At 36.9% G+C, this 21,486-nt stretch overlaps 1 protein-coding gene across 1 annotated transcript in view; it reads right to left on the reverse strand.

Annotated features, from left to right (window-relative positions):
- Positions 1–21,486, reverse strand: part of adamts3 (ADAM metallopeptidase with thrombospondin type 1 motif, 3) — a 101,386-nt gene that overhangs the window by 72,747 nt on the left and 7,153 nt on the right. Inside the window, 1 exon segment of the mRNA XM_051894888.1 lies at positions 10,589–10,745. Coding sequence (XP_051750848.1) covers positions 10,589–10,745 — 157 coding nt within the window.

The following is a 21,486-nucleotide window of genomic DNA, read 5'->3' on the forward strand; positions in this document are numbered from 1 at the left end:
CTTTCCACTTGCAAATTCTGCCATGTACATAGCAATCCGCCATGGTGCAAGCGCATCTGGTTTTTAAAGGGAATGGGAGACGAGACTCTGATTGGTTTATTGAACGTTACGCTCAAAACACACCCATGCCTCATTAAGAGACTAGGTACAACCCTTTTGGACCATGTGCCTGGCGCACAGACCATTTTTTCCGTCGTTAAGCAAAAGAGGATTCAGACACGCCCTAAGTGCACCTGCGCCATGGGCTTCAGACCATGCGCCTAGATCATTAAAATAGGGACCATGATCACAAATGTACAGTCAGAGAAGAGTTTTTCTTTTTCCTGCATCATCGTAGTGAGAAAGTAGCCAGAAAGCCTGAAGTGGAGCAGGTAACAACAGAACTCTTTGAGCAGGAATGGGAAATCTCTCCCATTCTGCTCCACTCACATACACTGTTCCAAACTGAATTTTTGTCTGTGTGTTGATTGGAAACATGCAAAGCTTGATGTTTTGCCATAATTCCAATCTATTAGTACAGAAAAAAATATTTGAAACAAATAACCATTTTTGTTCTGATATTCAAGTTATTGTACTCTCTAAGTTTATTGTTGTACAAAAACAACTTCCCATTTACATTTGTGCTGTTTTGCTAAATACAAGTACAGTGATTAGACTTTAGGTATGTGGCCACATAATATTCTGTACAACAGCACTTTTGCTCATAAGATACTGTTTAAGTGTATTATGCTTTTCATTAAAATCAGAAGTGTACTCAAGCTCTCATTACAGCCTTTCAAATATCTGTGAAACTGATAGGACATATGACAGCTAAATCGCACCGCTGTCTCAAAACACAATATCCTTGAAAGTCAGGAGGGGAAAGAGGAGAGCACTTTCCTGTCATGCTGATATAGTGTTGTTTATGCTGTACGTATAATATAAAAACAGTTGGTGTCATTGGGTTCAGCTCTCAAAGGCCTTCTGTCAGCCTTGCACAGCGCACCGTGAAAGTAAAAGAATGAACGTCTATAATTCATTCTTGAGGATGAAAACCTCATGTGGTGTGATATCCTCAACAAATACTGCCCATTACGCTTCACTGAATGCAGGAAGCTTGAAGGATGATGGGATGTGTCATGTTTGACGACTACACAGAGACGCTGCGCCACTTCTATTGCATGTTACGCTTTGTTTTCTGGCATGGAATGGCCCATGGGAATGACCTCTTAACAACCCAGATGTAAACACCCCAGACACACACACACACACACAAGGAGAGAGACAAACAGGCCATGAAGTTCTTTCCCAGACAACATTTTGCCTCCCCAAAACAAAAACAGATGTGGCCACATTGACGAACATGCAGATAGAACCTAATATTAAGCCTTGAATAAGTTAAGCCAGGTGCATTCAAAAAGTGAAATTCTTGCTAGAAAGCAAGTGAAAAACGTTAAAAATAAGAAAATGTCATTAGGAGCAGCACAATAAACATTAGTCCATTAAAAAAAAAAAAAACATTAATTCCACAATAAACATTTACAACAGTCAATTTACATTCACAAAGACCTTTCCATAAAGTAAACCAGCTGATAACAGCGCAAATGCAAAGTCTTCCTTCCTTGCAGGTGGTTTTTGCTCATTTAAAACGGCATAAAAGCCAGAAGCTATTTAAGCAGGGGCATAAAAAGAAACCCACTGCATAATATATCCACATTAGTGTCTCAACAGGAATACGTTCTTTGACGATAACCCTCACTGGGCATGATCTCTGCCAGCCCCTAAAGATTTCCCTATTTTCTTTTATTTCTGTTAATAAATTACTCATGGAATAAAATACTCAGTGGTTATGACATCACTCTGTTGGCCAAGAATTCTAAGAATTCCGTCTATTTGCCGGTATCTAATTCCAGCAATCCTTGCACAGACAGGAAAGAAGAAAGGCATTGTGGAATGGCAATAAAACCAGTCCTTTTTCACTGCCAGATGGCATGGCACAGGGGTGATTCAATGGAACCTAGACTCACAGAGTAATACTCTAATGAAACATTCAAATGTTGTGAAACTGCTTTCAAGGTTGTCCTCGACTTGACACACTTCAGAGCCAAGGCTTTAGGATAATGATAACAATGGCTCATGGAAAAGATTTATCAACTATTACAAATTATTTTCAAAAGGGAATATGGAAAGAATAGTGCGTGAATGATTCATTTCACAGAGCAGTTCATTTGAGAGGATAATTGTGCCACACATTAGACACAATATTCTCCTGTTGACTGGCTGGAGATGAACTTCGAAAAGGGTCTCCGATGGAGAATTGGAGGGCTGCACATATTTCTCTAGCTATCTGACAAAAAGGCCAAAATTGGCAGAATAAGCTCTGTTTAGTGGTTCCAATTTAAACTTGTGCACATTTCTGAACACGAGGAATAGCTGATATACATGAACTCAATTTTTTATAATTTTTCATTAGCCATTTATCGGAATTCATTGTGTGGCTTTTAGCTTAATAAACATGAGTAGCTCCTCAGCTGAGAAGCCCACTTTCCATCATACATGGCTGAATTAAACATTAATATTTCATTACAAAAAGAGGCTTTAGCCAAGAATAACTAATGGAAGCACGTAATTCTTTCTTTGACTCAAGGATCAGAATCAGCCACGGTACAAACCTTCAGGAATAATTATGGAAACCAAAAACTGAATGAATTGTTTGATGAGAATTCATTCATTCTCATCAAACAATATTATAACATGAGCAGATATATGTTTACGGTTTTCTGCTTCAACTAAAGCATTTAGTTTTAAAACATGTGAGTTCCCCAAGCAAGATCAGCTTTGTACCCCGTGTTAAACTTGTTTGTAGGATATTCAAACCAAACAGTATACATCAAGTTTGCCCAAAGGCATGCTGAATTCACACTTGTTAAAGACTGACTTATTCTAAGATTATTTATTATGTGTGCCATATTTGAATTATTCAAATGAAGTGCTGCAACTGGCAAAATTTGTCTCAAAGGGCTCTGGGTTCTTTTAGCCATGACATTTTGCATCTTAACACATCATAGTGGGCTAGTAAGTAATGCTAGAAGCCATGTTTCATTCTGTAATGGACCACACTTTACTTATTAAAGTGGATACAGTGCAAGTAAAAAAAATAAATAAATAAAAAACTAAAAGCCTAAACAATATTTCCTATCCTGTGAACATAAGAATTTTGCTTAATAACATAATGTTGCTTTTATCATCTACTTTGCTAAGATCCCTGATCAAGAAATTTCCAATAGGGTCATGATGAAATCTCTGGCAAATGCACATAGATGGCAACAAGCTGCTAATCAGCTAAACTACAAAGTGTTTTCTAAGAGGATGCCAACCGCCTCCAGGCAAATGCAAATATCATCTTTTATGACTTTGTTTATACCAATTAAGACTCTAAGAACTTCCTACTCAGAAGTGCTAGAGCAAATTTGACATGCTTATGTGTCTTTGTGTGTCAGCAGTGGGTTTCACTGTGACCATGTAGGCTGGGAAAGAAGCTAGCTTTCTATTTTGTCCAATGAAAAGGCACTTTAAAGGTCTTTTATTCCTGATGTGGGAAATATTTATGTTGATGTCTTTGACAGCACAATGGAAGAGGAGGGGACTTTGGAATGGCTCTTTCAGGGATGCCATTACTCACAATTTAGCCCCTTGTGTTCACTGCTTAACCACATAGCTTTACTCTGCTGATCCCTAATGTGTCAGAGAAGCCAACTGTCCTTGCTTCTGCAGCTTTCACTAAGTGAACACAAGGTCTAAAGCACTGGAGACAACAGATGGACAATAAGCTTTAGAACATACTATCCACACTATAACCTTTTCCTCTCTTCCAGCCTGATGAAACATATGAAACAAAAAAAAACAAAAAAAAACAAAAAAAAAAGTAGTAAATTCTTGGCCGAAACAAAATTCTGGAGCCACTGGGCTGAAAGACAATACCAAAAATGCTCATTTTAAATAAGCCATTATCTAAGAGGTAAATCTTGTTATGTAATTTTTTTAAGTATTTGAATGGTCACACAATTTGTGTACAATTTTAAATGTAAACTTAATTTGTATTCGAATTATGACCACAAGATATACAATTGTAATTGTTTTTCCTGTAAAATATCATAATCATCAGCTGCCATTTCCATTTAATATGATTATTGTGATGTTAAAGGGATATTTCAATCATAAGTGAAAAATCATTTACATATTTATTTATTTATTTTTTCATGCAATGAAAGTAAGGAATCCAATGCAAGGACCCTACTGAGTTGCATTGTATGGACAAAAACAGTTAATCAAAAATATTTTTTTATTTTGTGTTCCACAAAAGAAATAAAGTCATATAGTTTTAAAACGATGTAAGGATGAGTAAATGATGACAGATTTTTTGTTTTTGGGTGAAATTTCCCTTTAAAGATTCTGTTTTTTGATCTGTTAATGGTTTCGATGGTTGAAATTTCAGTGCATCCTCTAAAACACAGCACAGCAATGAAGAAAAGACAATAAAATCTATTAAGTCCTGATCTGAAGAGTTTAAACAGCAAAAGGGAAAACTGTTGTACTACCACTGATAAGCGGACTAAGGCTGACAAAATGTCTCAATCGTCCTCAGATAACAGGTCTCTTTATCTCACTACGTCTGTCTTACCTTTTATATTCGGCTTGACATTTTCTGACACCATACACTTGTGCATTGTGGAGGGATTATCTGTTTAAGTGGCTGTTTTCATTTTCCTCAGTTTTTTGTATATTTAAGGCTCCCCCAATTCCATCAAGCTCAGTGGGCTTCATTTCAAATATAAACAACTATTTTCCATTTGCCAAATTTGGATTGAAACCTCAAGATACTCTCAGGTTGGAGTTAAACACAGAAAGTGCTACACCTCTACACTTTCTAGACCAAATCCGACATGGATTTTCAGAGGTACCGTAGTCTTTTTCTCTCTTCCTTCGTCTTTGATCTAACATGTTTAATTGGAAAGCCTAGCAACTGCAGCATGCTAATAGGTGCCTTACTCAGCATGGTATGCCGTGGCTGTCAGCCACGGTAATTGTAATTCCCTTTGGTTAAACTCATTTCTCCAGGGACTGGAGCCAATCTTTACAGCCGGTGACAAATCACTTAAGGAGTAAACAGAACATGCACTGCAACCAAGACAAAGTAGGTGTCCAGCAGCCTGGCCTGCAATTTACACTAAATAGGTTCATCAATGTCCTGATGTTATCTGTTCCCCAGACCTCATGAACTTTCAGATGGATGACTCACAGTCTTTGGAGGGAGACTGAATGTAGATTACAATGGCAATTTCTGATTTGTTATCACAAGCGAGAACTCTGTGGCAACTCTGTGGCATAATATCACAGTTGTGCTTTAAATTGTTGCTGTGTCGTTTAGGAGCCGTGCTGTCATCCATTACAGCCACTGCACACTGACATGCTGATAAAGCTGTGTGGTACCCATGTTAAATAGATAATGGAGTTTTCCATCCGCTTTTAATATGGTCCTCGATGTGCTGGTATTTATCTGCATGAAAGTAAAAATCATTAAGTGACACTTTTTATTCTGTGGCCCTGGGGAACACTTACCATTATTCACACCCAAAACTGTGTTTGTAGAGTATGGCTCAGATAAGAAGTATCGCTCAGATGATTTACTTCTTTCCCCTGTGCAATCAAGCTCATTTAAAGAAGAGCTCAACATCACAGAATGAGTTTGACTGAATAAAACAACATGGCCTGGATTGTGTACACTGAGGGAGAGACAGCCCATTGCTAATCTCATTATGGACTAAACTGTGTAGGCAGAAGTAAGCGTGAAATGCAATTCAAATCTAGCTCTCAAACACCTGGATATAAACAAGTTGTGCATGGTCATTTACTTTGTTTTACATTTAGATTAACTTTGGCATCATCAAATGCTCAAAGTTCATCAATAAAACCACCAGTAAATTGAATAACCCTGTTAAATCTGCAGTCAGTAGTTGTTTATCTAGTGTTAGCAGGTGCTATCATGAACGGTGTCTCAGAGAGCGATTTGTTCATTTTGTGCTGGCCGCAAATACGCATTTGCGTACTAATGTGAAAAGCGCATAGGCTCTATACAGGAAACAGAATTGATTAGTTCACCTCCCAAGTCATAAGGTCCGAGTCGTTTCTTCTTTCAAGTGGCAGCATAGGCTCAGAGTCTGATTCTATACAGGAAAAATAAATCTTCTCCTGTCAAAGTCTCTTTCGTTCATTTGTCACATGACAAGACAGCCGCATATATTCTTTACTGGATACAGAATTAATTCATAATTCCTAAACATCTTTATAAAACTGTTTATTACAAACATCTTTTGATAATAATATGATAATTCGTAAATACATACAGTGATGAGTAGCGGTCATGTGACCAATGAACGACTTGGACTGGAGGAGAGACTCTAGGAGAAGTGAACTAATCATGGCTGCGTTTCTCAAAAGTATTGTGAGCTAAATTGATCGAAACCATCTGTGTCAATTGTTCTACGGTCTACCTAGGCTTACGGTGCTTTTGAGAAGCGCAGTCCATTTCTGTTTCCTGTAGAGACCCAATCTAAGCTGTCACATGAACGAGCAACTCTGACCAGAAGATTCGGAGGTGAACTTATCATTTCTGTTTCCTGCAATCTCAGAGCCTATGCAGCTTTCATGTGACAAGAAATGACTGAGACCAGAAGACCCTGAATTAATCATGTCCGTTTCTCATTATTTGTCATTGTCTGCATTATCATTTTTTATTTTTTTCGAATATGAGTTTGCACAAGTAGACATACTCTGGCTATTGAAAATGAAACCTTTAATTTAATTCTGCTCAAATGAACGAAATTACTTGAATAAAGAATAGTTCATTTTGCTGATTGAGATTCAAAGATCCAAGTCATGTAATGGTACACAAACATGATGGTTTGGTACGTACCTAAGTCACAGTTCGGTACGGGTTCGGAACAGCAGGGGGGAGAAAACTAAACATAAAATTGCTTCTTTTTTCTTCTTTTTCATTAAACAGTGGTTTGTTGAACAAATGTGTTCAATGTGTTTCTCTCTCTTTAAATAAAGTCAATTATAATTAACATTTTCTTAAGGATAAAAAAAATTGATCTCAGCTAATGCTGTAAACCAGTGGTTCCTAAACTGGGGTACAGAGGGGGTATGCGAACAAAATGCTGAGTTTTGTCGTTCATTTAATTCTTCCCCATCCTTAAATAACATTAAAACCGAGCATGTATTTCATGACACAATGCCGTAAATACATGACATCCAATCAAAATACCACATCTTTTTGAGGTCAAACTGACTAAATCCATTTCTATAAGCAGCGTGCATATGGGTCCTTATAGGTTACGTCAGAGTCTGCTGCCTTTGCAGATCATGCTACATTACTGCAGTTCTCGACAATGTACTGTAGATTTACTAGCATGAAGAACAAATAACCTGGCACAGAAGGTGCATAGAGATCAATTTTAGATTCAAACTCTTGATACAAAACAAACCTTTTGTGAGTTCTTGTTTTTAATGTTGATAAAATTACACATGCAAGAATATAATATTAATTGTTACAATTAACAACAGAGCCCAAACTATTAAATTCAGTTGCTATTTATTTTTATATATAATAATCAACACTCAAATAAAAATATGTCAATTGCACATAAGGCAGGTTTTGCATTAACTTCTAATTATAAAATTATTTTTCAATTTTTTTTTAACTAACATGCGGTGGACACTAAATGACTGGCCTGAGGTAAATGTAATGCTATGTCTTTCCGCAGTTGAAACGCAGTTGTTCCTCTATTCTGTGCTTTTTCCTGTTGTGGCGGTTAGCAAACAGAGTTGCATTACCACACGCGCCCCCTTCTGGATTGGAGTGTAGATGACTGTATTCGTCATCTGACTTTATGCACCGAACCATGACGGTTCAGGACGAATACATGTACTGTTACACCCTTAGTAAAGCACAATAGTAAGTAAGTTCAACTGTGTAATTTTCGCTCTTTGCATCGTCAAACAACACTACGCTACTAGCCTAGCCAAGGAGCGTGAGTCGTTTAATGAAACACCGCAGGTCGTGTCATTTCAACAAGGCAAAATACACAAGGAGGGTGACCCGCACCATACATAATTTAAAAACTAAAAAAAAAAAAAAAAACATTGTCTACATTGTAATTGTACACTACTCATATGACTCTCCACAAAAACATAACTTATTTCTTGTACATTTATACATTTATAAATGTACATATACATTTATTAATGTGTTTTTAATGGGTAATTAAACTAATAGCTGCATCTTTAAATATAATGTTTTGCTAATCTCAAAATAAAAGACACAGAATCAAACCTATAGCCTTGGTATTGCCGTCACCATGCTATACTGTTTGAGCTACAGGAAAGACACTTGCGCACCTTCAAATGTAACCTGATAGATGCTTTGGTCTTTTCTTAGAGCTCTAGACACGTTCACTTAGGGAAGGAGAAATTCTCTTTGGTCAGGAGAGTGAGCAGCTGACCTGTGTATCACAGAAGGAGTTCAAATAACACATAACCGTAAGGTTAAGCAGCATTAACTTTCTCACTTCTCTTAGAACTACACAGCTTGCTACCCGGCCATAATTTGAATTAGCTCAGTGGAGATGCTTTTGAAAGACAGCTGAATGAGTCATGCAATTGAGTATCTTTAGATTATTGTATTTCCAATGTCCCTGAGACCAGCCATCATAAAGCGGACACTATGCTAAAAAATACAGTTATGTCCATACAATGGGCAAGTAACTCACTGTCAACTTAGCTTAAAGGGATAATGAAATGAATATTCTGTCATCATTTACTCACCCTCAAGTCGTTCCAAAACCTGTATGAATTTCTTTCTTCTGCTGAACACAAAAGAGGATATTTTAAAGAATGTTGGCAACCAAACAGTTGATGGACCCCATTGACTTCCATAGTATTTTATTTTTTATTTTTTCATACTATGAAAGAACAACTTAAGGGTGAGTAAATGATGACAGAATTTTTATTTTTGGGTGAGAGAGGTTTTTCTATATAAATGGATCTTGCATCCTTTATGTAATTCACATACAGCTAAACATTTGTTAGCTTTTACAAGTAGTACATGAAAAGTCACAATAGGTTTGATAGTGGCAATAACTTTAAGGTCTGCTGGCCAAACAGAAAAGACTTTTACTCATCTTATAAGCAGCACGCTGTGATTATCTAAGCAACAGGAGCGAGAGCGTAATCATCTCTGCCTACGGCATGTTTCCCACCTGGGACAATGAAATGCCATCACATCGCCATGGCAACCGCTACAACCACACAAGCACTTGACTCTTTAGAAGTGACTGAATTGAGAGGAAATCTCGAAAGGTCGTGACTGCACAAAGGGCTTGACTTCCCAGAGCTTCCCACTGTTTGAACGTGATTATAAAATTACTTCCAACAAAAAAAATGTCGGCTGTGAATTGAAAGTGCTGTCAGTCATTCACACGCCCTGATGGTGGTTTGTAAAAAGGTTTATGTGATCTGGCTGAGGAGATGCTGTTCAGCAATAATGGGCTGGCCCACCTACAAAGAATGTCTGACTTCATACTTTCTGGCATGCTTTAGTACGCCATACATTTCTAAAAAGTGCTATGATGCATTTGATTTCATTTGAGCAAAGGCAATATAAAATATACCATGTGTATCTGTGTAAGCGCTCAGTGAAGAGTGTCAAAGATGTCTATTTACAATATGTGACCCTGGACCACAGAACCAGTCATAAGTAGCATGAGTATATTTGTAGCAATAGCCATTGTATGGGTCAAAATTATCGATTTTTCTTTTATGCCAAAAATCATTAGGATATTAAGCAAAGATCATGTTCCATGAAGATATTTTGTAAATTTCCTACCATAAATATATCAAAAATTTATTTTTGTGAGTGGATATGCATTGCTAAGGACTTCATTTGGACAACTTTAAAGGCAATTTTCTCAATATTTTGATTTTTTTGCACCGTCAGATTCCAGATTGTCAAATAGTTGTATCTCAGTCAAATTCTGTCCTATCCTAACAAACCATACATCAATGGAAAGCTTATTTAGTCAGCTTTCAGATAATGTATAAATCTCACCCTTAAAAATTACCCTTATGAATGGTTTTATGGTCCAGTGTCACATATGTTTTTGAAGCATTGATCATTGTAGCCTACAATGATAATTTGTAGCCAATCAAAGACATATCTGTTGAACACAATGGCCAGTCAGAGGTGTTTAAGAATCCGCTCAACAGCACTCAAAATGCTAGGGGGTAATGTTGGTATCATCACATTTTTAAAATTTGACAACACTAGTTGAGGAACCAAGAATGGTTCTTCTATGGCATTAAATGTGAAAACTCCCTTTTGGAACCCCCTTTTGGAAGTGCTGACATAAAATATCAAATAAATCAAGCATTATTAATGTTCTACAACATGGAGCTGTGGAAAACCCTAAGCCTAAGGCATACACAGGAAATAGGACACAGCTAGAATCAACAGATGCACACAAGACTTTAATAATCCAGTGGTACGTACCAATCTGGTGGTAATCCAAGGAGATGTCTGAAGGAGCTTGCAATACTGCAGACCTACGATACACCACATGAACTCTTCCTCTCTCCTCATGTTCCTGTGTTCCTCGCTCCAGAGGCTCAATGAAGTACTCATCAGAATCAGTACGAATCATACCAGCCTTTGGACAACAAAAGAAGACCAATTGTTATCAGAAATGAACAGAAAATTGAAGTCTATCTAACCAAGGAAATTTCTAGAGAATAAACTTTAAATAACTATGACAGACAGATTTGACAGTGTACAAATGAAATATGTTCATAAATGTAGGTGATTGTCATTGGTTACAATAAATCTTACCACTTAATGCAAGGCCCTTGCCAAAACAGATCTTATGGTCTTGTTGGGAGAGCAGATGCTCTATTTATCACCCAACCCTCATCCCCTCATTTACTTTTATCTTTTCATCTAACATATGGTAACAGTCACAACATATGTACAGGTACAGAACACATGTCTCACCTCCAAACATTCCTTCTACTCAGAGTTAAGCAAGCATACATTTTTCAGCCTCATAAAAATTCCATTGAATTGAGCTGATAAAACAGTCCAGTGTTTGAATCCACAACCAAATATTTTCTGGAAGCCTTGATAACAAATGAAAACACCAGAGAGAGTTAAATGTTTAATGCATTTGTCAGTGAATAATCAGGAGATTGAATCTCCTCTCTGCTTTCTTCTCAGCTTCCTATTCGTTTCAATATCAAAGGCATCTTTAATTCAAAAATGCTTTTAGGATACAAAACTCATTATCACACACAGTTGTAAACAAAACTTGGTTTTCTTATCCTGCATAACTCAATAAATTAATCTGATTTCCCCTGACTAAATTCCTTAATGAGTTTGAAATACTTAATTACACAAACTTATTAGAAATCAACAAAATGGGGATAATTTAGACCTGAAAATATGGAAATATCTAATGAAAACTAAAAGTTGTAGTATTGTGAGAAAAAAAAAATCATAAAATTATCACATAAAATGAAAAAGAAAACTTTATTAGTTTAACATTTTCAGTCTCAAACTGGCATACTAATAATATAACTATAATAAATATAAAAATGTAATGAAATCAAAAGGGCAAAAAAAATACATTTTTTTTCAAGTGTATATTATTGCATTATGTGTGTTTTATTTATTACACAAAATTGTTCAGAAACTAACAAAGTGGGGCTCATTTAAAGGGGTCATTTGGTGCTATTTTTTTCACAGACTGTACATTATTGCAGTACCTCTATTTCCAGTCTGTCTAAAGTCCGGCTGTCTGGCTGATTTCTACAAAGCCCCTCCTTCTGAAAAGCCCAGAGTGATCTGATTGGCCAGCTGACCCAGTGTGTTGTGACTAGCCAAACACCTCAAGTGCATGTCGGAAATGTAACACCCCTTACCATAATCACAAGTTTCAGCTTCCATAGCTTCTAAAGCAATTATAAACAGTTAATAATGTTGTTGGTATTAACAAATCACTTTGAGCCAGAGATTCTGAAAATGTGGATGATCAAGCAGATATACCGGAATCGTCTTGAGTAGAACATTTTGGTACATTTTTTAACTCTCTTATCTTTCAGATTCTAGGTTATAATGGTTTCATTTGTCTTTTTTTACTATAACAACTTTATGTGTGACAACATAAAATACAGTTTAAAAAAAAAAAAAAAACTCTCCCAGGTTCAGGAAGCTGTCCTCCGTAAAATGCACTGTATACAAGCTAACTTTTGGGTTGTACTGCTCAGGAACTGCATTATAAATAAAAAAAACTGCTGGTTCCTAATTTCATCCTTTTTTGGTTGCCCAAACAAAGTGGTTTTGCTTTCGCATCTCCACAGCATGACAAGAACACTACAATTCACTGAAGCCTCATCTTCTTTCTTTGCATATGTCTTTGAGTGGGCATTATGCTAATATTTCACATTGTGACAGATGGTTGCAGAAGTAATATCTGGACATTTTAGACAGATCTGGAGATCTAACTTTCCAGATCTTATATATGTACAAACAGATAAATTACACACTAAATGGAAAGGAAACATTAAAAAAAAAAACATCATATGACCCCTTTAAATATACTCTAAAGAGAGGTTTAGTATTTTAAATAATTAAAAAAAAAAACATTCTGCAAGAAACTCACCACAGTGTTATTACGATAAAATTTTCTGTATTTATTTCTTACAGGTGTTTACCCATATTCTGAATTACGCATTGCATTGTGTATTAGGGTTAAAGGAAGTGCCCGTAAACGTATCAGATAATTTCTTGGCAGAAAATGAATTATCAGTACCTTTTCTGCTTTTCTACAGATTGTCTTCCTACAGTTTGACATACTGAAAAATATATTTTTTTAATTAAACTTTTCTATTAATTTGGTATACTCATTAAAAATGAAAGTGAAAAAAATATATATATTAAATACAAATTTTTTTTTTTTAAAAGTGCAAAATAGACGCATTTTCACCAGTATATTACTGCATTCTGTGTGTTTTAACTTGTGTACAACATGAGTGGGAGCATGTAGCAAAGTCACTACAAATCATACTGACATCATGAAGACGCCAAACCATCTTGACTTGCAATATGTGATCATCCTTTTAAATGTGCTCACTTCTGTAGTGGGAGTTCATCCATATGCTCAACTGCGTATTTGGCTCTGTGCACGTGATTGGGTGAGTGTTCGAATGTACAGTACTTCAAGTGTGTGTGCATGGACCGACCTTACTGCTCTTCTGAACAGCCTCACAGTTTCACCTCCAGCCCCAGAGCCGGCCTCCTGGACACAGAACAGCCTCTCAGAGGCCGTGCTTTGGAATGTGCTGAAAGACTAGCGCTCTCTCTTTCTCTCAGCCCACTCTTTCCTAGTCATAACCTGGCCACCTCTTCTCAGCACCATCCTGCGCACGGTTTAACTTTCTCCATGCCTGCTGCCTGCATCCATTTCCAAAGAGCTCTATGCTTCAACGGTCAGTTTTTGCTTATAGTACATTTTACAATGCAACCGACGTATAACTGATTTCTAAAGCTGCACAACTGCACCATGTGAATTGCTCTGCACCCATCAGTCACAATAACACTAGATGATTATGTATTATGAAAATCATACCCAGTTTCATTCAAACTGCCCGAGGCAAGTGAACAGACCGTGCAATACGTGTGCTTGAATACAGAATCAGTATGCACCAAACATATATGTTCCACAACCATGATTCTTCCCTGCAGACCCACAGGTCACTGCACTAACCACCTGAGCCACTGCAGTTTAAGTAAAATGCTGCTGCCTTTGTGTGGATGCCAATATAGACAAATACTCAAATCAAACTCTAAACTGTGCTCTAATTGGTCTGTTGTGCACTAACCTTAACTGGCAATCAATCAGTAAAGCTAATGGTTATCCAATAACAATCCAAAAAGTATCTTGGGTCAAGTTTAATCTAGTAATCAGGCATCACAGCTGTCCAAAAGGCATGTAAGACATGTATATATTGGCATTATTATGTAAAAAAAAATCATTATTGCTTTTTTTTCAATAATAATTGCAAGTCGCTTAAAGGACCCAATATACTCATGGTGAAGTTCTTTTCCATTCTTTGCTATGGGGTAAAAACAAGTTAAAAATATGTGAGCAGTGGTATACTGTTAGCGAATATCCTGACACCACCCATGCTGCTAAGAGAGGCGGTTAGATGAATATGTTTGCTTGAAGTATACCAGGGCCTTAAGGCAAGAAACAAGGATTTATGCTGATATTGTGCTTTTTGCCTATAGAAAGTTTCCAAACTTTTTGAGAAATGGTTTGTGGATTTTTTTTTTTTTTTTTTTTTTTAAAGAGCAAATACTCCACAATATGCCTCTCAGTGATAGTTAACACTGTGAGAGTTCAGCTATTATTTCCTATACACCAACTGAAAAAACAGCATAGTTGTTGCTGGTGTCCACACCAAACTTCTTAAAATGTATAAATCTGTATGAATGTCTTTCCTCTGCTAAACATAAAAAAAGATATTTTGAACAATACAGGTAACCAAACAGTTGATGAACACCACTGACTTCCATATCGACCAAAAATACTATGGAAGTCAATGGGGTCCCTTCAAACTGTTTGGTTACAGACATTCTTCAAAATATCTTATTTTGTGTTCAGCAGAAGAAAGAAATTCATACAGGTTTGGGACAACTTGAAGGTGAGTAAATGATGACAGAATCTTGATTTTTGGATTAACTATCCCTTTAACTAGTTTAACTAGACTTCCTTGCCTAACCAGCATCATCATCAACCAGTCATGGTGATCCACCAACCATACCAGCACCAAACCAGCCCTAACCAGGGGTGCGTGTCAATCAGCTCCCTAGTTCAGTAGTCAGGGCACTGATCAGGGAGTCAGCCATTTTAAGGGCTGTCTCAATACCAGAATCCTTCCAGGGCACTTAAACATTACCTCCCTAAAAAGTCCCATAATGCACCGTGAAAACCAGGGAGCATCGATGCTCACCATGCTCCCTTAACGGAAGTTCTGAAACGCGAAACTTAAATCACGTGAGCCAACTCACTACACATAACGACGCGCAATAGATGTTTTAAAAAATACAAACCATTATTTTATTATATTTCAGCATAAACATACATCGCTAGACAGGTAATGAACATAATCCAGCAAACATTTATAATTTATTTACGGTTGAAATGTTGCATGTATAAGTATTTATCATAATGTACTTTAAATGACATTCCAAGTAATGTCAAAAAGATATCAGCTCTGCTTTTGTTATACCAGTAGTGATGTTGTACAATGAGGACGTTGTCACATCGCCAGAAATAGAGTCATAAGTGTCCCAATGTGTAGTGAGCCAGCATCCTTTACTGTCCTTACCAGTGCCCGAATTTGTTTACACGATATACTGATTCACAAGCTCGGGAGCTGACTGGAACGCACACCAGGAAATTCGCGCTGGTCTAAGGTGGTATTTTTTAAGAAGAGTACATTTATCATTACTCCAAAATCTCTGGTTTTACAAGGTCTCAGAGAATTGAAAGGCTGAGGCATCACTTACCTCAAGTACCAATTAACCTTTTGAAAAAGACTTTTGTAAAATAGGAAGATGAAAGAAGGAGAAGGAACTGCGTTGTACTCCAAAATAATGGTAAAATACAAAATCCAATGTTTAGTAGTAAGGAACCACTGCTCCAGTAGACCAACACTGGACCGAATCTGAAGTCCTCAAGCTAATAACTGTGATATATTTTGTATTTTTCTAAATGTATTTTGCTTCATAAATGTATTTTTATTTATTTATTTTTTAATTAAAGTACTTTTCATATTAATTAAATATTCCAAGGAAATCATTTCAGAGAAAACTGAAATACAAAACAACCATTATAAGGCTGTGGCTGGACACTGTGGTGGAGAAATATAAAAGCTTATCACAACTACTGCCATTCCCAAAAACCCATTTTTACACTCAGCCCTGATTAAAAACATTAAACACATCTCTGAGGTGTCAGTGCCAGTGAGAAACAAGGAGGACACCAGGTAGTCACCTCTATTACTGCCCCATTAGCTACACCGACCAAAGAGCAGCTTGCTTTGTGAAGCAGACAATCACAGGTGGATGGACAGAGCCACTTGCTTTCACCTAAATAGCAGCCCTCGAGAGGGATCAAGAGACCTGTGTTCCATCAGTTTAATATCCCCAGCATCAGCGCCCGCCAAGCAGACACCAGCTATGGGCCAAGACAAACATATGGGATTCAGCTGAAGGGGTCCAGTTTTCTAAGACGGCACTCCAGTCTAAACTTCTTAAGGAGCCGGTCTGAACGTGCTTTATTTAAAAAAAGGTACTGCCACTTTCAAAAAAGCGTGGATTCAGCCGACACACTGCTACCTTTCACCCGCCATGTTGTTTAAAGGTGTGTTTGGTTTAGAAATGTGTGTAAACCTTCGTCATCATTACCTGCCATTTTCATCCCTCCTTTAAAAGGAACTTTTAAAAAGTTACACCAGTTAATTTCTTTCACCGGGAGAAAAAAAAAGAGAAAAATGTGAAAGTCATCTAACCCAAAGAGGAAAAGAGGAATCTCTGTATTTTGAGGAAGGAAAATCAAAATAAACAGAGTGAAGCAAAAATATTTCACGTGTACTCAGGAAAATTAACATAATAATCACATTTACACTATACTTTTTAGTACTTTTTCTTATTTCCACTATCTAGCATATTGGTCATTACATAATATGATTGGTATTGAATAACTTACTAGACATTTCAATGCCAAATACATTGCCCAGACAAAAAAAAAAAAGTCGCTGTTTGGATTTTAATGGGCAAATACTATTTATGAATCTATGAATGGATCATTATTACAGTGATTATTACAGTGCTCAGCGTAATTGAGTACACCCCCCTTTGAAAAGTAACATTTTAAACAATATCTCAATGAATACAAAAACAATTTCCAAAATGTTGACAAGACTAAGTTTAATATAACATCTGTTTAGCTTATAACATGAAAGTAAGGTTAATGATATAACTTAGATTACAAATTTTTCAGTTTTACTCAAATTAGGGTGATGTAAAAATGAGTACACCCCACAACAAAAACCATGTTTCACTGTAGGCACCATGCATTTTTCTTTGTATTCCTCATCTTTGCTACACCATACAGTTTTGAAGCCATCAGTTCCAAAAACATTTATCTTGATCTCATCACTCCAGAGTATAGAGTCCCAGTAGTCTTCATCTTTGTCAGCATGGGCCCTGGCAAACTCTAGGCGGCTTTTTGTGCCTGGGCTTTAGGAGAGGCTTCTTTCGTGGACGGCACCCATGCATGCCATTCCTCTGCAGTGTATGCCATATTGTGTCACGGGAAATAGTCACCCCAGTTTCACTTTCTACTTCTTTAGATAACTGCAGTGAACTTGCATGCCGATTTTTTTCAACGCTTCTCATCAGAAGACGCTCCTGTTGAGGTGTTAACTTCCGTGGATGACCTGGACCTCTCTGTGAGATGGTTGCAGTTCCATCTTTTTTAAATTTTTGTACCACTTTTGCTACAGTATTCTGACTGATAAGTAAAGCTTTGCTGATCTTCTTGTAGCCTTCACCTTTCTGGTGTAAAGAATTATTTTCTTTCCCAGGTCTTGTGACATTTCTCTTCCATGTGGTGCCATTGCTGACAGCATGAAATGGGAAGGGGTTTTAACACCCTTTTATAGTCAACTGTCTGCTGGACACCTGTGTAATGAATAATTAGACTCACCTGTGGTTGAATTCTTGTTAAATTAGACATTTGTAGTCTAACATTTAGCTTTGCTCCAGAGACTTTCAGTGGGGTGTACTCATTTTTGCATCACCCTAATTTGAGTAAAACTGAAAATTTTGTTCTCTAAGTTATATTATTAACCTTACTTTCATGTTATAAGTTAAACAGATGTTATATAAAACTTAGTCTTGTCAACATTTTGGAAATTGTTTTTGTGTTCATTGAGATATTGTTTAAAATGTTACTTTTCAAAGGGGGTGTACTCATTTATGCTGAGTACTGTATGTTTCTAGCATGTTATACTGTATGTTTGGCAGCGGTTCTTTTAACCCTTGGAGTGTGTAGCTTTTCATTTCTTAAACAACCATGTAGGAAAACACATCATGGCCATATTCCAGGATGACAATGTCAAGATTCATCAGGCTCAAACTGTGAAAGAATTGTTGGGAGGGAGCATGAAGAATCATTTTCTCACATGAATTGGCACCTTAACCTCAGTGTAAGTTTTTGGGATGTGCTGGAGTGGAGTAGACTTTACAGAGTGCTCACCTCTTGCATTGTAAGTACAAGATCTTGACCAAAAATTGATGCACCTCTTGATGGAAAAACATCACAACATTTATTTCCATCGAGAGGTACATCATTTTTTGGTCAAGATATTGTATTGACAATGCAAGAGGTGAGCACTCTGTAAAGTCTCCTCCAGCACATCCCAAAAACTTACAATAAGGTTAAGGTGCCAATTCATGTTTGAAAATGATTCTTCATGCTCCCTCCCAACAATTCTTTCACAATTTAAGCCTGATGAATCTTGACATTGTCATCCTGGAATATGGCCATGATACATCTTAATACATGGTTGTTTAAGAAATGAAAAGCTACACACTCCATCTTTTAGGTTTAAAAGAACTGTTGCCAAACATATAACATGCTAGAAAAACAATAATCACTGTAATAATGATTCATCCATAGACTCTTAAGTATTTGCCTATTAAAACCCAAACAGCGACTTTTTTTTTTTTTTTTTTTGGCTGAGTAGTGTATACATCACAAAGTGTGCACTGTGTGTCACACATCAGCTAATTTATTTGTAGCTCAATCACAATATATATTGTAAAGTTGCTTTACAAAGAAAAGCGCCTCACAAAATTCCAGTGAACAAAGGAAATAGTGGCAAAGAAAACCATACAAAGTACTGTTGCAGCTCAAACTATGAAGGAAAGAAAAGAAAAAGAACACACACATCAACATGTCAGCTCACTGTTCTTTAATTTCCTTAATGATGTGCATGCTGTATTTAGCCTGAAGAAGAGCATTTAGCTGAAAACGTCACACCACAAATCATATTACCCTGTGCTGGTGCTGAAGAATCAGCTCAGTACCACTCAAAATGTGCAATCTGTCATTCTAGGGGTGTGTCTGTAAAATGTGCAGTAGCCTGTGCAATAATTGCTTTCAATACAGTCGATAAAGTCTTCATATATATTCGTCGTTATAGTATAGGAAAAATGCAAACCTCATTTTCGAAAGCCCAAATTATACACAAGGTGTCAATTTAGTACACTTTCAATATCCCAGCCACAGCTTAATCACAATAAAATCTTCAAATTGCATTTAAACTTGGAAATCCACTCCACTTTCAATCCCACAATCCCCCTGCATGAACCTGCTGCTCCCATAGAGAATGAATAGTAAATGGGCACTCAACTCAGTTTGGGATTTTTTAGGAGTAACCGTGTGCCAATGTTCAAATGATTTTACTAAATTTATGTATGTGGCAAGCCCAAAAGAAACTCTGAAAAAAGAAAAAGCAATAGTATGTGACGTCATTTTAAATCCAATTTGAAAATACAACATGAGAATCAAATCTGAATCATTCATTTCTTTTTGTGCCGCTCTGAAAAAAAAACACTGAAAGCAAACATTTACCCAATACTTTGAGTGGTGGCAAGACCGGCATGGCTAACTCTAAATAAAACCCAAGCGCTGTTCAGAGCAATGACAACAGAAAATGTGGCTTTATGATTAAAAATGTATAAATATATTAATAAATCAATAAAAGCAGCCAAACACACAGGGCTAGAGTTGCTAGTCTCTGGCCTCTCCTGAAGCAGACCTAAAGAAATAAGTTGCCTCTGCATATCCTCCAACACCTCCCCTCTTCAACCTCAAACCATATACCAAAACAGCTCAGGGGTCAAGCCTCTGCAACAGGCAAGTCCTCGGCTGAATCAACAAAGTACATCAATAACTATTAGTGAATACAACTCTTGTGTACGGGTGCACTTCTCAGGGGGAAGGAACTGGCTCGGTTTCTTTCTCAATCAAAGGCAACCTTTTTTTCTGGATATGCTAAATCCCCAACATGCCCTCTTCTGTATAACCGAAGCATATACAGCCGGTCTTCGCAAATGCTTAAATCATATTGGAGACGGACTAAGGGCCTCTCTTTCTGAGAGAGGACAAGAGGCTTATTACATGTAAATTGGGCATTTGAGTCTAATCCAGATATCGAAGCATCTGTTTTCTCCAGCCTTTCTTTGTCGCTTTAGATAATGCTTTGCGTAATGGAAGATTTGCCAGTAAAAACAGAACTTTATGAAATATTTTGGGACTACTGCCAGTTAATTTGCACTCTAAAAACATTCTTTTTGGTGCATTTTAAGTGCATTGAGGAACATAGAAGGGGGCTTTAGTTTCTTTTACAAGGCTAAAGTCCTTTAGCTGTAAAAACACGAGCAGAACTGAGGTAACAGTTAAAATCAGGACAGTCTGTTATGATCCAAATGTTACCTGATTTCAAGCTGAGATGCTGAAGTTGAAGTCACTGAGTTCAGCCAATATTTGGTGAAGAATGTTTGTGTTCCCAGAAGGATGGTTTCTGAGTTTAAACTGGTGTTGGACTGAATAAAAGCCTCACCTGAGTTTGCAAAGTTTAAACAGAGTTAAGGAGTGAAACTCAAGCTAATGCTGCTCTTTCCAATGGAAAGCAATAACTTCTGATAGTTATGATAGTTCAGAAAGCTTGCTTTGCTCTCTTTCCTTCAAGCACTCTCTCACTCTAAATATAGAACTTCAAGCCATGCACACAACAATGAAAGTCCGGTCATAATTTATCCATCCTTATGTTATTCCAAACATGTATGACTTTCTTTATTCTCTGGAGCTCAAAATGAGTTATTTTTAAGATTGTTTTTCATGCTCTTTCCCATGCTATTTCATGCACACAAATACAAAAAGGAACTTTCAAGTTTCAAAAAGGTCACAAAACTATGATAAAAAAGGGTCAATATTTAAGGAATAATATGAATTCATTGTTCACATAATATCTTGACATCCAACCTAGTTCTCAAGAGATTTCATTAGAAAAGTAGAGATGTCAGATTCATGATCAAAACATTCTTTTGAGTTGAATCCATCAAATAAAAACTCAAAGTCTGAATGATTCAACTAACTGATCCAGTTCTCAAGTTCTGACTCAGGGCTCTTTTGAGTAGTTAACAGCTCCGTGGAGGTGAAGGTTATCAATGAATGACAATAAAACAACACACTTTTATGGTAGGCCCTTCTTTTCGAAGCTTAAAAGCTTCTTTTTTTCTATTCATTTCAGTGCCAT

Source organism: Ctenopharyngodon idella, chromosome 5, assembly GCF_019924925.1.
Source record: "Ctenopharyngodon idella isolate HZGC_01 chromosome 5, HZGC01, whole genome shotgun sequence".
NCBI classification, from domain to species: Eukaryota; Metazoa; Chordata; class Actinopteri; order Cypriniformes; family Xenocyprididae; genus Ctenopharyngodon; species Ctenopharyngodon idella.